A 13630-nucleotide genomic window follows, 5' to 3' on the forward strand; every position below is an offset into this window, starting at 1 on the left:
GTAAAGTCAACAACAACAAGAAAAAGGCAACAGGAAATCGGAGGTTACTGTTTGGATTGCTGTTGGGTTTTTGGTTTTGACGAAGTTGGTTAAGTCGCAGAATTACTCAAAAACATGCGCATAACAATCAGTCATTAAATAATGGTGCACATTGAAAGAAAATCTTGTCACTTTGTGCTCTCAATGGAAAGGTCCTGCGAGAAAGTGAAAGTGAGCTGTGTTTAATCTTTAAGTATCAGTCCATGCAGTTATAGAAGGGCACATACAATAAAAGAAGAACATGAAACATACAGTGTTAGTTACCAAATATATGTATAGGTACTTTATTGTAACAACATCTTGTTAATATTCGTGCTTAATCTACATTTGCACCCACTCACACTGGCAATGCTCTTCTGGCACAGAACACTTAGCGACTGATTGATGGGGACGCTGCACTACTCCTGTGTTACTCTGTATGATGACTTAATGGCTGTAAAACATCAGTGCTCCCAACTGAGATGCACTTTTGCGGTGACACGAAAAGCTTTTAGTTTTCTCTGGTCAGCAAGGTCAGAAGAAAGAAAGGGAGGAAGGAGAGTGAGGAAGCAGAAAGGAATTTAATTCTTGCAGAGGAGCAGCAGATGAGCGGTAGTAGTAGTAGTGCATGTTATTGTGTGTGTCGAAGCATTGAATTGTCATTATCTTTGTAAAACAGGGGTCTTCAATCAGTAGTTCGGGAGCTACTGGTAACTAGTCAGCTGAGTTTGAGTAGCTCACCAAAGGGTCAAAGCATATTTGCTGAAACTGTATTAAGTCTTATTCGTCAGTGTCAGTCACACTTAGACACGTTTTGACTGTGAAGGAGAAAAATCAGCTTGTTAGCTTTTAAAAGAGCTCAAAGCCCTGCCTCTACTCTAAATGGTTCAAGGCTAGCTTCACATTTACTTTGGGATGTATTTTTTTTCATGGATAAAACTTTTTTGAAGGTGTTTTTGTAATTCCAGAATTAGAAGGGTTTAAGCATGCAAAATCAAGCTTACCTTCTGGTGTCCTCTTCCGTCCCTCGAGCCCTGTGTATTCGGGCCAAGTGCTCCAATTGCTGAGTGGAGCTGTTTCTGGACAACCTCTCTTGTTCCTGAACTGGAGTTGCTTGAATGGTGGCCTGGCTTCCGTGTTCCACTGTCAGGCTGCAGTCGCTTGCATGATCTCCTGACCCTGATCCATTGACGTGTGCAGGCTTTGGTGGGGTGATGTTGGCCTGGTGGCCTTGGCGGGATGCAGACACAGCGGCTGCAATGGCAGCTGCCTGAGCTGGCTGCAGCTTGAGTTTAGTGCGAGACATCTCTGCCATGGGATCTTGCTGAAAACGGTATTTATCCCCATAACGAAGCGTAGCATACTTTTCCAAGTCTCTAAGGGTAGCGTATTTATCCCCTTCTCGTAGTGTGCTATACTTCCTCACTTCCTTCACAGTGCCGTATTTGTCCACAATTTGTAATGTACCATATTTATTTGGTGTCTCCCTTAATGAAAGCTGTCTCCTCACTTCCTTTTGAGGGATGTATTTCTGTGTGTCTTTCATAAGATTGGCCCGGTCTCCCACTTTTTGCAGCGTGTATTTCTCTCCATCTTTTGAGACAAAATATTTATCACCAACTTTAGTGTGAGCATATTTTTCGTCGGTTGGTGTCGCTGTGTATTTTTCATCCACTTTCTGAACTGAGCACTTTTCCAGGTCCCTGTGAACAGAGTACTTTTCTCCATCCTTTCGCACCAAGTGCTTTTCACCTCCCTTGTGGACGAGATATTTATCACCATCCTTCTGCAGCATGTAGCTCACTCCGTCTTGCTTTAAACAGTACCTCTCCCTGTCATTCTGTAACGTGTAGCACTCTTGCTCCTTCTGGCTGTGGAGTTTATCTGCATCTTTTAGCTGTTTGTCATCCGTCCATGATAAGGAGTGTTGATGAACAGGCTCCCGATTTCGTTCATTGTTTTCAATCTCAGGTCGGCGGAAGAGTCTGTTATTCAGTACGTTGTTCATCTCCTGAGGCACTCGCTGATCTACTTTCATCTTGTTCAACCTGAGGAGACAGTTACAACAAAGACAAGACGTGAAAAAAAACAAACAAACAAAGCTCTGCCTTGACTTCAGCAACAAGTGCCGACACCAAGCAGCGGGTGAGTTACGCTAGGTCTCACATGGCTTTTTTGACAGAAGTATTGCAAAAAACAATGAAAATGCAAATCACATCCAAAGTTGATCCTATGATATAATATGATATAATCTGTCACATGTGCATTGTACAACAAAACGTGTCCTCTCGTTTGTCATGGTCTGCATCCCAAGCACCTGGGATCCGCTTTGGTCAGTTCCTATTTTCTGTCTGGCGTTTCCTGCCCTCTACTCTGTTTACAGGCAACTGGTAACTGGTGCCGGAGCAACGAGGCAGGTGGACGCAATCGGCAATTAACATCATTCACAAGCCCTGTGTGCACACCAGATTACAGTGTTCCCTCGTTTATCGCGGGGGAAAGGTTCCCAAAACAGTCCGTAGTAAGTGAAATCCGCAAAGTAGCCACATTTTTACAATTATTATATAAGTTTTAAGGCTGTAAAAGCCCTCACCATACACTTTTCTCAGGCAATAACGTTTTCTCACATTTCTCTCTTGTTTAAACGCTCTCAAAAAATGTAAACCTTCATTTGAATTTTTATTATCAACCTAAAGGTCGGACACAAGAAATTCTGAAGTCACTCACGCATATTTCACTGCTGTGACCGCGACGTTTCGCTGTACTGTAGCGTTTTTGTATCCTTGTTGAAACATATTGCTGCAGACGAACCGAAGATTCATTTACAAGCTAGCAAGCTAGCGAGGACACAGGAGACATAGCAAGACGCCACAAAGGAGATTGATTGACAATGGTCTACAGCCAATCAGGACGCAGAAAACAATGGGCGGTGCAGACAGACGTTGTCAAAGGACCTCAGGGACTTCCCACAATTTCTTCTTAAAGGGCCAGGCTCGGCCTGTAACAGCGTTCAAATACTGTAATAAAAAAAAAGCACTCAATAAAAAAATCTGCAAAACAGCAAATCCGCGAAAGGTGAACTGAGATAGAGCGAGGGAACACTGTATTCCTCATAGTTTCCCTGTGTTGACCGGAGTTCTCTATTCTGTACCACTACTTCCGTGTTTTTTTGCTACTTGCTTCCATTCTACAGCTTGTTTCTTGTTTTTTGGTTTTGCTTCTTTGTTTCCTGTTTTGTATTTTCACTGTACATAGGCAAAGTATGAGTTACTTTTTACAATTGTTTGGCATCAAGTGTTGTTTTCCCAGCCTTAAGTCATAGTATCTGCTCTTTTCGATGCTCCAGGTTTATTTATTATTAATTGGGTTCTAGATGTCCCACGTGGTTAGCATGCCGGCCTCACAATCAGGAGATCAAAGGTTTGAATCTCCTTTTGGGCATCTCTGTGTGAAGTATGCATGTTTTCCCTGTGTGCGCATCAGCTTTCTCTGGGTACTCCGGTTTCCTCCCACATATGCGTGTTAAAAAAATATGCATGTTAGGTTAATTTTAGACTAGGTTTTGTACATCTTTCTCATGAACTGTGTTGTACAACGTTTCACGACTATGATGGTAGGGTGCCATTAATAATCTCATGTCTTGCATGTCAATAACTTCTTAACTTGGCACATTAAGAGACGTACACAAGGATACTACAGATAATGCAAATACTGCTGGTTGTAATTTCTGGTTCTATCATGACAACTTAGTCTATCAGTGGGCATCTCCCCGCATGTTAGCACCGACCTTTTGACAGGTTCACTGTGGACAAGGGCTGCATCGGTCATGACTTTCATCCAGGACTCCATTTCTTTGGCCGTGTCGCTGCAGAAATAGTACGTCCTCATATTGGGGTGAGTGGCCTGTCAGATAAAGAGAGAACACGGAGTAATTTAAAGTACTACCATAATGTCTCCACACCATTACAGCTGTTAATTCATTTTCTATTGATTATCCTGTCAGGGGTAAGATGGAGCCTATCTCAGCTGACTTTGGGTGACTTTCGGGGTACACCCTGGACTGGCAGCCAGTCAATCACACGACACATACAGCACAATACAAATAAGTATAATAAGTTCAGCCCCTTAAAAGATAGGATGAGTACATCATTTTTATGCTAGGTTTATTGTAACCTAGAAAGACAGAATGGAAAAATAATAACATTAAATAAAGGTTATAAAATAAACCCTTGTTTTCAAGCGCAGAGGTCAGAAGTTTCTTGCAGTCATCAGGGTTGATGGGATCATATCTCTGTCGATTACAGTCCATTACAGCAAAATGTGTTACTAATGCTTTTCTTGGTGACTGCTCCTAACTCCCTTGACATAATGAACCAATTCCTCCTTTGTATTTTTGGGTTGGTCCCTCACCCTTCTCACAGTCATCCTGACCCCACCAGGTGAAATCTTGCATGGAACACCAGAGTGAGTGTGATTAACTGTTATATGTTTAGAGTTTAGTTTCCTCTGTCTATTTCCTTATTTCAATCGCCTCCTTAATCCTTCTTGATTAATCCAACTTGATTAAGGAGGCGATAACCATCAATCGGAATGAGGGACCATTTCTGGATCAAACACTCATTTGCCTCAATCAAATACAAACCAAACCAATTTCTAACCTTTATTTGATGTTTTTTAAATGTTTAATATCTTTGTAGGGGGTAAATGTAAAAAATCTGAAATAAAATACTTAAAAAATATAATTACTTGAACTCCAAGCCAAACAGCTGTGGGGCAAGCATGCTAAACCCTGCGACAGGTGCTGCCAGGGAGTGTTAAATGTTGTGATTTTTTTTTTCCTCGGCTAAAAGCAGGAAAAGAGCACACTCTCAGTGGCAGCCTCAATGCTCTGAAATAATTTCACTGACATTGTTAATTCACCTTAAAAGCATATTTCCTGCTGATGTGGTCATCCACGGACAGCATGGAGATGTGAAAGCTCGGCAGCAGGATACTGCCAAGGATGGTGTCTTCTTTTTCATCTACAACATTTAAATAATGACACAATTAAAAGAGTGTAGTAAAATATGATAATTGCATGCAAATGTTTGACCAGCCTGTTCAAACTTCATATTAACAGTTCGGTTCCTGAGGGCGCAAATTATGATTACGCGCAATGCTGTCACAAATGCATTACTGTCGTTTCATCCATTACTGTACTGATGGAAGTGTTCCATTTGAGACGCAGCCTTAGTGTACACAGTCATTATTGAAGTGCACTGATGAAAATATTCGATTTGAGACTATTTTGGGCAGCTGGAAGTATTTTATTGTATGTAATTCTTCACTTGAATATAATTTAACAATGCATTAATGTTGTGGTAATAGCTTGCAGTAGTATATCAAAGTACCGCATCATATATTAACTCATTTAGCTACATGAGATGGAAGAAATATGTGAAACTGTTGTATGATGCAGTGTAGCTGAACGCCACTGCAAACTACAGCCACAATAATCAACATATCATTAGATAAATACCTGTCAAAACTGAATATTATTACTCCATATGCTACATATTATTAGAGTGTGCAAAAGCCGTGGCCGGTCAGTGTGTATGTAAAAAGAAAAAGTCATTGTATTATGCACTGCGTTTGTGTCTGCTTACCTCTGTAGTAGAAAAGGCACATGTCGGAGAGAACAAACCACCTCTTCTTCCACAGCTTCATGCCTGTACTGTCCTGGGGGTGAGGAGAGGTCATAATTAACAGTCGATCGTTCCGTCACAGACACACTAATGTTTTTGATCTACCTTCACTCACTCCTTTTAACAGTGATCTTTTAAAACCTACAAATGTAATGGCAATGGATCGGGGTGAAACGACACATGTACAGTAATCCCTCGATTATCGCACTTAATTGGTTCCAGACCTGACCGTGGTAAGTGAATTTCCGTGAAGTAGGATTCCTTATTTAAAAATCTAATATTTTATAGTTAGAGCATAAAAAAACAGTTTAAGACCTTCTAAATAAGTTCTTAAAAAAAACATTATTAGAGCCCCCTAGGCATGGACTAACACCCCTATAGTCAATTTTACACTTGTATTACCCAATATAGTAGGCATAATAAGAGTAAATAAGACATGTAAGACATAAATAAGACTCGTGCTTGTGTTTATTACTATAAATGTGTTCCCTCGAGGAGATGGGTGGCGGGCGGACTGGAAGTGATGGTGAGGGTTCAGAGTTGAGTTTTAGCTTGGCGTGGGTTACGGCTGCAACAGTAGCCAGGTGTTTTTACTAGGGATTATTGTGAGATAATTCAAACCTGCAATAAATGCCTGTTGTTCCGGTGATAAAGTTTGGTGTGAGTGTCTCTCACCAAACATATTAACATTACTGACATCTGGTGACTCGTGTAGAATACTACCCATCATTCACAGTGTCTTTGAATGCATCTTACATTTGTATTTTAGTTCATTTAGCCATTTTTATCCTTGAAAATGCACGTTCACCACATGTAGCCAAGAATTCAGGATAAGTAAACAACTTAAATGCTTGTGTTTGACATTGAAGGTCCCAGTACACAGCATTATCTCTGAATATAATTTAATTAATAATTTAATTTTGTTAAATCCCACCTTACCTGTTTGTAAAGCCAGTTACTTTTGACAACTGGGGCATTGGGGTTCCTCTTGATGGAGTTGGACCTCTTGCCAAAGTTGTGAATTTTTTTGGAAGACCTGGAGGGCTGTTGAAATAGAGAAATACATCAAACTCAACAGCCCATGCATACAGCTTATCTTGTCAAACGATATTTTTTTACACAGTGGGGAAAATATGTACAGTATTTGACTGCCTACCAATTTTGTAAGGTTACCCCCTTAATTAACACTAGAACTACCATGGCCCCTACCATGGCCCCTTCTTGGTAGTTCTAGTGTTAAAATATATGAACAATCCAGTTTTGTTTTATGCAGAGAAAGACAGAATGTAAAAAAAATATATTACATTAAATAAAGGCTATAAAGGAAGAGAGAAAATAAATTATGTAATCCCCTACCAACCAGTAAAAATTCTGACCCCCACAGACAGGTTATGTGTCCATGAAGCACTTAAATATCACCTGTCCCTTTAGGAAAGTACTCTTAATCTCATCTCATTATGTGGATAAAAGACACCTGTCACAGTCTATTCAAACCTCTCCACCTCAACGGGCAAGACCAAAGTGCTGTCAAAGGACCTCAGGGACAAGACTGGAATGGACTACATGCCATCAACAAAAAGCTTTGTGAAAAAGAGACCACTAATGGCGCAATAATTCATAAATGGAAGAAATACAAAGTAACAGCCTATCGTCCTCGCTCAGGAGCTCCATGCAAGATTTCACCTGGTGGGGTAAGGATGATTGTGAGAAAGATTAAGGAGCAGCCCAGAATTAAAAGGGAGGAGCTGGTTAATGATGTCAAGGGAGTTGTGTTCCGGACTATAGAGCGCATTGGAATGTAAGCTGCACTCACTAAATTTGAAGAGAGAAATTTTTGCTTTTTTTATGTATATATAAAGCTGTCTATAAGATGCAGGTGTCCACGTTATAACATGTGATACTTAGTAAACAGAAAGATGTTACACACAAAGATTTTTTAACTTTTGATTAAATAAACGCTTCTTTCCAAAGAGTGCTTGACAGTATGTTGTAACGTGGTAAGTTAAACAGTGCCGAACAGTGAGAGTAATACGAGTTAAACAGTAGCCTACCAGAAAAAGTAATGCATAGCTGTCCTCCTCCTCTTGGGAACTAAAACTACCCAAGTCTTGACAAGCATCACAATTGAACAGCCTCATAATTCCTTTATCACACACTTTGTCAGTCTCTCGCTCACCCTTTCGTTGTCGCTCGCTGTTGTCTCCAAGCAAATTAGTCATTTAGGTTGAGCTATCCTCTTCATTCAGCCCAGCCTTTCGAAACCCTTTGATGATAGTGAAAGACTGGCGACTCAGAGTAGTCCAAACAGAAGCTGTAGCTGTCCTTCTACACTTGATCAAACCTACTTAAGATGTGTCAGAGATCGCTGCATAAGAGTTCAAAACTCTATCAGCAACCACTTCCCCCGGCCACGTTCCTACTTCCTGAAGCTGCACTCTAAGCATCGTGGGAAATATAGTTTTTAGCCATACACTAGCTGCATCACTGTACAAGCCGCAGGGTTCAAAGCATGAGAAAAATGTACACTGGAAATTACAGTAATTTATAACTTCTATTTAATGTTATTTTTTCTTTTATATTTTTCTGGATTTTTTTTTTTTTTTTTACATTCAGTCAATTTCATTTTGCATTCCGTCATTATCTCAAACATACCATAAAAATTCTAGACTGCTCATATCTTATAGTATATACCGTATCTACCCTACTCTACATTAACATCAAAGTGCAATTTTCCATGGAAAATACATATTGTTCGAACACTAATGAAATCCCACTGTATAAGGAATACATTTTCTATGCCATACTTATTTATTATTTACTCAGATATAAGCATTTTAAACTGAAAGTGATGCATTTGAATTGGTAATAGATACTGCAATTTTACCTTTTTTCACCTTCAACATTTTCCCCGCAATGCACAAAGCTGGGTCCATTCAAGTTGGGTTATAAATAATGATCTCTCATGAATACAGAAACACCGTGCATATGATGTTACACTTTCTTTTAGCAAGTGTACAAGGAAATACAACATAATTTATTCATGACAGTGCGGAACCTCTGATTTTAATTGCAGTAGAAAACCGCAGGTTGGACATCTCTTAATAAAATACAGCAAATGGTACAAACATCTATAAGCACTTAAGAGCTATATTAAACACTAAATTAACTGTAAAGCTCGTTAAAGCCTCCACAAAAAGGATAGCTTGATTGATTTCTCGATATTTTTTTCCATCTAAATTTTTTTTTTCACCCAATTAATAATAATTGTATTGGTTTTAGCATGCTTAATTAATTCAAATACTGTAGATGGTAGAAAGGCCATAAATCACAATACGGAGAGTATGGTGCCACTCACTTCTATCAGTGACAATCTCAAGGTTTTAAAGTCTGTGACTTTCACAAAATAATGAAGGGACATTTAAATCAGTGGCACAATGAGCTACCCTGGTCTTCTGTGCAACCCATGACTGCGTGTTTAACCATAACCGCAACCATACTGACCCGTGTGAACGAAGAAGAGATAGTCACAGTGGTGGCAGGGCTCTCAGCAAAGGTGCTGTTGTCCGAGCCACCTGTGTAGTTGGACGCTTCGCTCATGGTGCTCATGGGACGGTCCTTCTTACTACCGCCGTTTTCCTGCTCCTGCTCTGTCTTTGGAGCTGTCCTGCCACAAAGTAAGAGACATAGAGAAACCGAACATTTGACCGATATATAAAACATGGTGAGTACTAGGGATGCAATGGTACATATTATACATACATATTATATTCGTAATCACATCACAATCACAATCAATCACATCAGCCTTTTGCTAGTCATGGCTCGTGATAGTGCCAGGCAGAAGTCAAGAGCTTGAAAACACTCTATGGTCCATTAAAGTCTACCGTGTGGGAAATACTGTACGTAAAAAACGAAAGACGAAAGCAGTGGTCCGCCATTGTTCAGTAGAGATGCTTAACAGGACTACAAGCTGGAACTATTAATTCACTTCTTTCAGTAAGGAACTTTCATTTACTAAAAATAAAATAATCATTCACTCTGTTCTGACTGTTGCACTTGTCTGCATCCTTGCACTTTCCTAAAAAGAAACATAAACGTGGCTCTTCTTGGCTGTAGACCATTGTCAATCACTTGCCTTTGTGCCGTCGCTAGCAAACTAGCTAACTGCATGCTAACAGCCAATAAGCAATAGAAGAAGAAGAAGCAGCAGCTAACCGGCTAAATAAATCTTGATCTCAAGAAGTAGGACGAGGAGGAGGACGACGGCAGGGGCAATATGTTTTAACAAGGATACAAAAACGCTACAGTCAAACGGCACCAGGACGAAGCACAGTCATTCAGAGAGTCATTTAATAATTTATTGTGTCCAACCTGGTAGATTGATCATTAAAATGAAAACAAAATTTGAACTTTGAGAGTGTTTCAATGTCTGAAAAAGTGTATAAATTGCATTGTGAGGGGTTTTACAGCCTTAAAACATATACTTGTATAATAACTGTACACAAATAAAGTTGGCTACTTCATCGGTTTCACTTATTGCGGGCCATTTTGGGAACCTATCCCCCGCGATTAACGAAGGAACACTATACTATATTTTTGTTCATCTCCTGCTTTCATTTGTTAGGATCCTACAAAGCCTGCCTATTTTGCTCCAAATTCAGGTCCAAGTCGCTAGATAGCTGATGAACAAGAGCAATCAATACCAGCCAATGTCATTAAACACACCAGGGACGATAGTTGATTGATGAGATAGTGTCATTGCTGTCAAGTTCAAAGACAATAAGTCAAACCGTGGCCTTCGCTCAAATAGACGTTTGTCAAGAACACCTTTCAAGTAAAAAAAAACAAACAAAGAAAAAAAAACACAAATGGATTAAAATCAACACACAATAAAGAAATGAAGGACAGTGTAGGAGCGGTTAAGAGTGAGTAGGTCAACCTAAACAGATTGTTGAGTTTGGATTTGTTTATAGGATGGGAGTCAATCGAGTGCAACAGCAGGTGGTACTCTTTAAAAGTATGTTTTACAAGCTTTGATCAAATCTGAGCTGGTACAAATAGCCTGATATCCATTTTATTTTCACTTTTTAATCAGTGAAAATGGTTCGTCTTTTTTTCCTTCCAACTGGCTATTAGCATCAATACTCAAGTGTATAAGACAAGCGTGCACAGTAGTTTGAGTCCTTTGAAAGGAGTGGCCAACTGATCAGTGTTGACAGAAAAACTGAAGGTAAAGCTCCTCATTCTGTAATTTTTTATTACCTGGTGTCAGCCTCAAGGGGCTTATCAGGATGCACAAGCTTTCCATATTTCGCACTAAAAACAGAACAGATGACAAAATGATAAAAACTCAAAGCATGACTTGAATTTCAATGAATAATGGCATCAAATAATGATAAAACAAAAATAAATTGTCGAAGGTGTGCGTCACATGTAGCAAGAGATGAAGTCCAGTTAAAATGCCTCTTTACATTGCCAGCATTTGTTAATTTGTCTCTGTAATACCTCTGGGAAGAACAGAACTGTAAAAGCAAGAGGTTGTTAGTATTTTTCCCCCACTTGAAAGCTTGCTCCTTAAATGTGCAACAAACATCCCTGCAGGGACATTGTTCTAAGGATTAGAACATCTTTGGAACATTCTCATCCAGGAGTCATCAACACGTCAATACAATACGCATGATAAAAGCCATCAACCGAAGGACCTCACACTGCTATACAAAATGAAGTGCATTATTAAACTGGTGAAAGCTTGGACGCTTGAAAAGAGGAGCTCGCCAAAGTAATCTAGTGGCAAACACAGAACTAAGATTCATGTCAGTTCTACTAATCTTTTCCACCCCATTCGTGATTCAGCTTTATATACTAGTTAGGGGTGTCATATAATTGTATATATTTTAGGGGTTTCACGAAACACTCAGCTCACGCAGGTAAGCTAAAATAATGGCAACAGCGGCAGCTGCTACCACTCATCATTTATGTTCATCTTTAGTTATGTCAAGACATGTAAAATAGATTGCAGACTGAAGTAGATTAGCTTTATGTTTACGCTAGGAAAAGCTGTGCTGTGCTGAAGTAGATCCGAATTAGACTCGACTGTCACATGTTTTGATAGAAGTCATATGCAGCGATCGCCTTTTGATTTGACAAAGTTTAAGTAACTTTGATCAAATGTAGAATTACTACGTATTCTGCTCGGACATGAATGAACACAGCGGCAGCTGGAAAAAAGTCACGCGTTGCGAGCGAGTGACGCTGGGAACACCGAGTGCAGGTAGGATTGCAAGGATTATAGCGTGAGTAAAGCACTTAACGTGCGCTTCCAATCCTGCCTGGCGCACTGCCACTTTCATATTACGTGTACAGAGATTATTATTCACAGTATCTCACAGTCTAATAGATTTCTGGCTGCCCTCTTTCTGCGAGATAGTTTTTCTCTCAACGAGAAATATTGTCACGTTTTGATCTTGTGAGATCTCCTGACACCCCTAATACGAGGACAATGAACAGATTTATAACGCTGCAGGTCTATTTGACTGTTCATCAGCACATACATTATAAGCACGCTAGGCTAACCACATGCATCACAAAGCGGAGAGACTTACTGTTCATTTACAACAAAGATGCAGTTGTCTTGGGAGGGGGCTCCTGATACGGGGTGCTTGCAGGTCACCTTTCGCTCATTGTGACTGGGGAAAAAAAAACACAGAAAGGACGAAGATAAAAATGTTGCAAAAAGAAGGGAAACACTTCCTGTTGTACGAGTTGCTGCTTGTTTGTCTCTTTTTTCCTGTTGTTGGTGTTTTCTAACCACTGATTTTGCATTACAAATATGGGATTGCTTATTGCTTGCTACCTTTGGTTTAAACATGTGTGGAATGTCAGCTCCACCGAGGTGGTTGATTTCTTCCAGTTCAACAGGAACTCAACTGGACCTCTGGCTGCCACCCGCTTGACCAGAAAAATGACAGCGCTATACCAGGATGGATTTGGATTTGATTGTGGAAAATACAGCCATGGCAAACCAAATGAACACTTTGAAATGAGAAAGGGGCTAAAACACAGTAGAAGCCATTTGGTCGACACCCCTGGGCCTGGCTGACTTACGTCGACATAAGGGGTTATTGACAAGACAAGCAAAACCGCAACCGAAAATAACCATTGCTTGCACATTTACAGTGCTTGTGACTTCACCAGAGACATAAGCAGACCTACCAATCTTGGTAGAAATTTACTCCACCCCCGACCCGCCACCTCCCACCAAGGGCCACATACTAAAAATTAAAGAGTGCACGGTACGTTTGACATTTTGGATGTTTTACTGTCATTGCAAACAATATACAACCAAACTTGGTTCGGTGGCTCCACTTCCATTTCTAGCAGCATTAAGACATGTCAGAAAAAATATGCTTAAAATGTTGATTGGTATAAATATAAATATATACAGAATGTAAAATATAGACAAATAATATGCACTGATTATATAATGGTGTGAAAAAGTGTTTGCCCCCTTCCGGATTTCTTTTTTTTTTTTTTTGCATGTTTGTCACGCTTAAATGTTTCAGATCAAACAAATTTCAATTTTAGTCAGTGACAACACAACTGAACACAAAATGCATGGCCCTGTGTGAAAAAGTGATCGCCCCCCGTTAAAACATAACTTAACTGAGATTAATTGAAATGTGTCAGTCTGGAAAAGGTTATAAAGCCATTATCCACAAATGGCGAAAACACAGCAACATCCAAAGAACTGCAGGCCTCATTTGCCTCAGTTAAGGTCAGTGTTCATGACGCCACCATAACAAAGGCACTAAGTAAAAAGAGTTCCAAGAAAAAACCCACTGCTGAACAACAAGAACATTAAGGCTCGTCTCAATTTTGCCAGAAAACATCTCGATGATCCCCAAGACCTTCGGGAAAATACTCTGTGG

The 13630-nt window shown here is 39.9% G+C and overlaps 1 protein-coding gene across 13 annotated transcripts in view; it reads right to left on the bottom strand.

The window, feature by feature from the left end:
- Positions 1–13630, bottom strand: part of LOC129168342 (pleckstrin homology domain-containing family A member 5-like) — an 86960-nt gene that overhangs the window by 30572 nt on the left and 42758 nt on the right. For 8 of the 13 annotated variants that reach the window (XM_054753500.1, XM_054753497.1, XM_054753495.1 and 5 more), the window contains exons 4-11: positions 12305–12388; positions 10965–11018; positions 9204–9366; positions 6642–6746; positions 5664–5736; positions 4939–5039; positions 3806–3921; positions 1023–2066 (exon numbers count right to left, since the gene is read on the bottom strand). In XM_054753500.1, coding sequence (XP_054609475.1) covers positions 1023–2066; positions 3806–3921; positions 4939–5039; positions 5664–5736; positions 6642–6746; positions 9204–9366; positions 10965–11018; positions 12305–12388 — 1740 coding nt within the window. The remainder of the gene's footprint in view (positions 1–1022; positions 2067–3805; positions 3922–4938; positions 5040–5663; positions 5737–6641; positions 6747–9203; positions 9367–10964; positions 11019–12304; positions 12389–13630) is intronic. The other 5 variants (XM_054753501.1, XM_054753502.1, XM_054753493.1 and 2 more) reach the window with 3 other exon arrangements.

The sequence above is a fragment of the Dunckerocampus dactyliophorus genome, chromosome 15 (genome assembly GCF_027744805.1).
Source record: "Dunckerocampus dactyliophorus isolate RoL2022-P2 chromosome 15, RoL_Ddac_1.1, whole genome shotgun sequence".
Taxonomy (NCBI): Eukaryota; Metazoa; Chordata; class Actinopteri; order Syngnathiformes; family Syngnathidae; genus Dunckerocampus; species Dunckerocampus dactyliophorus.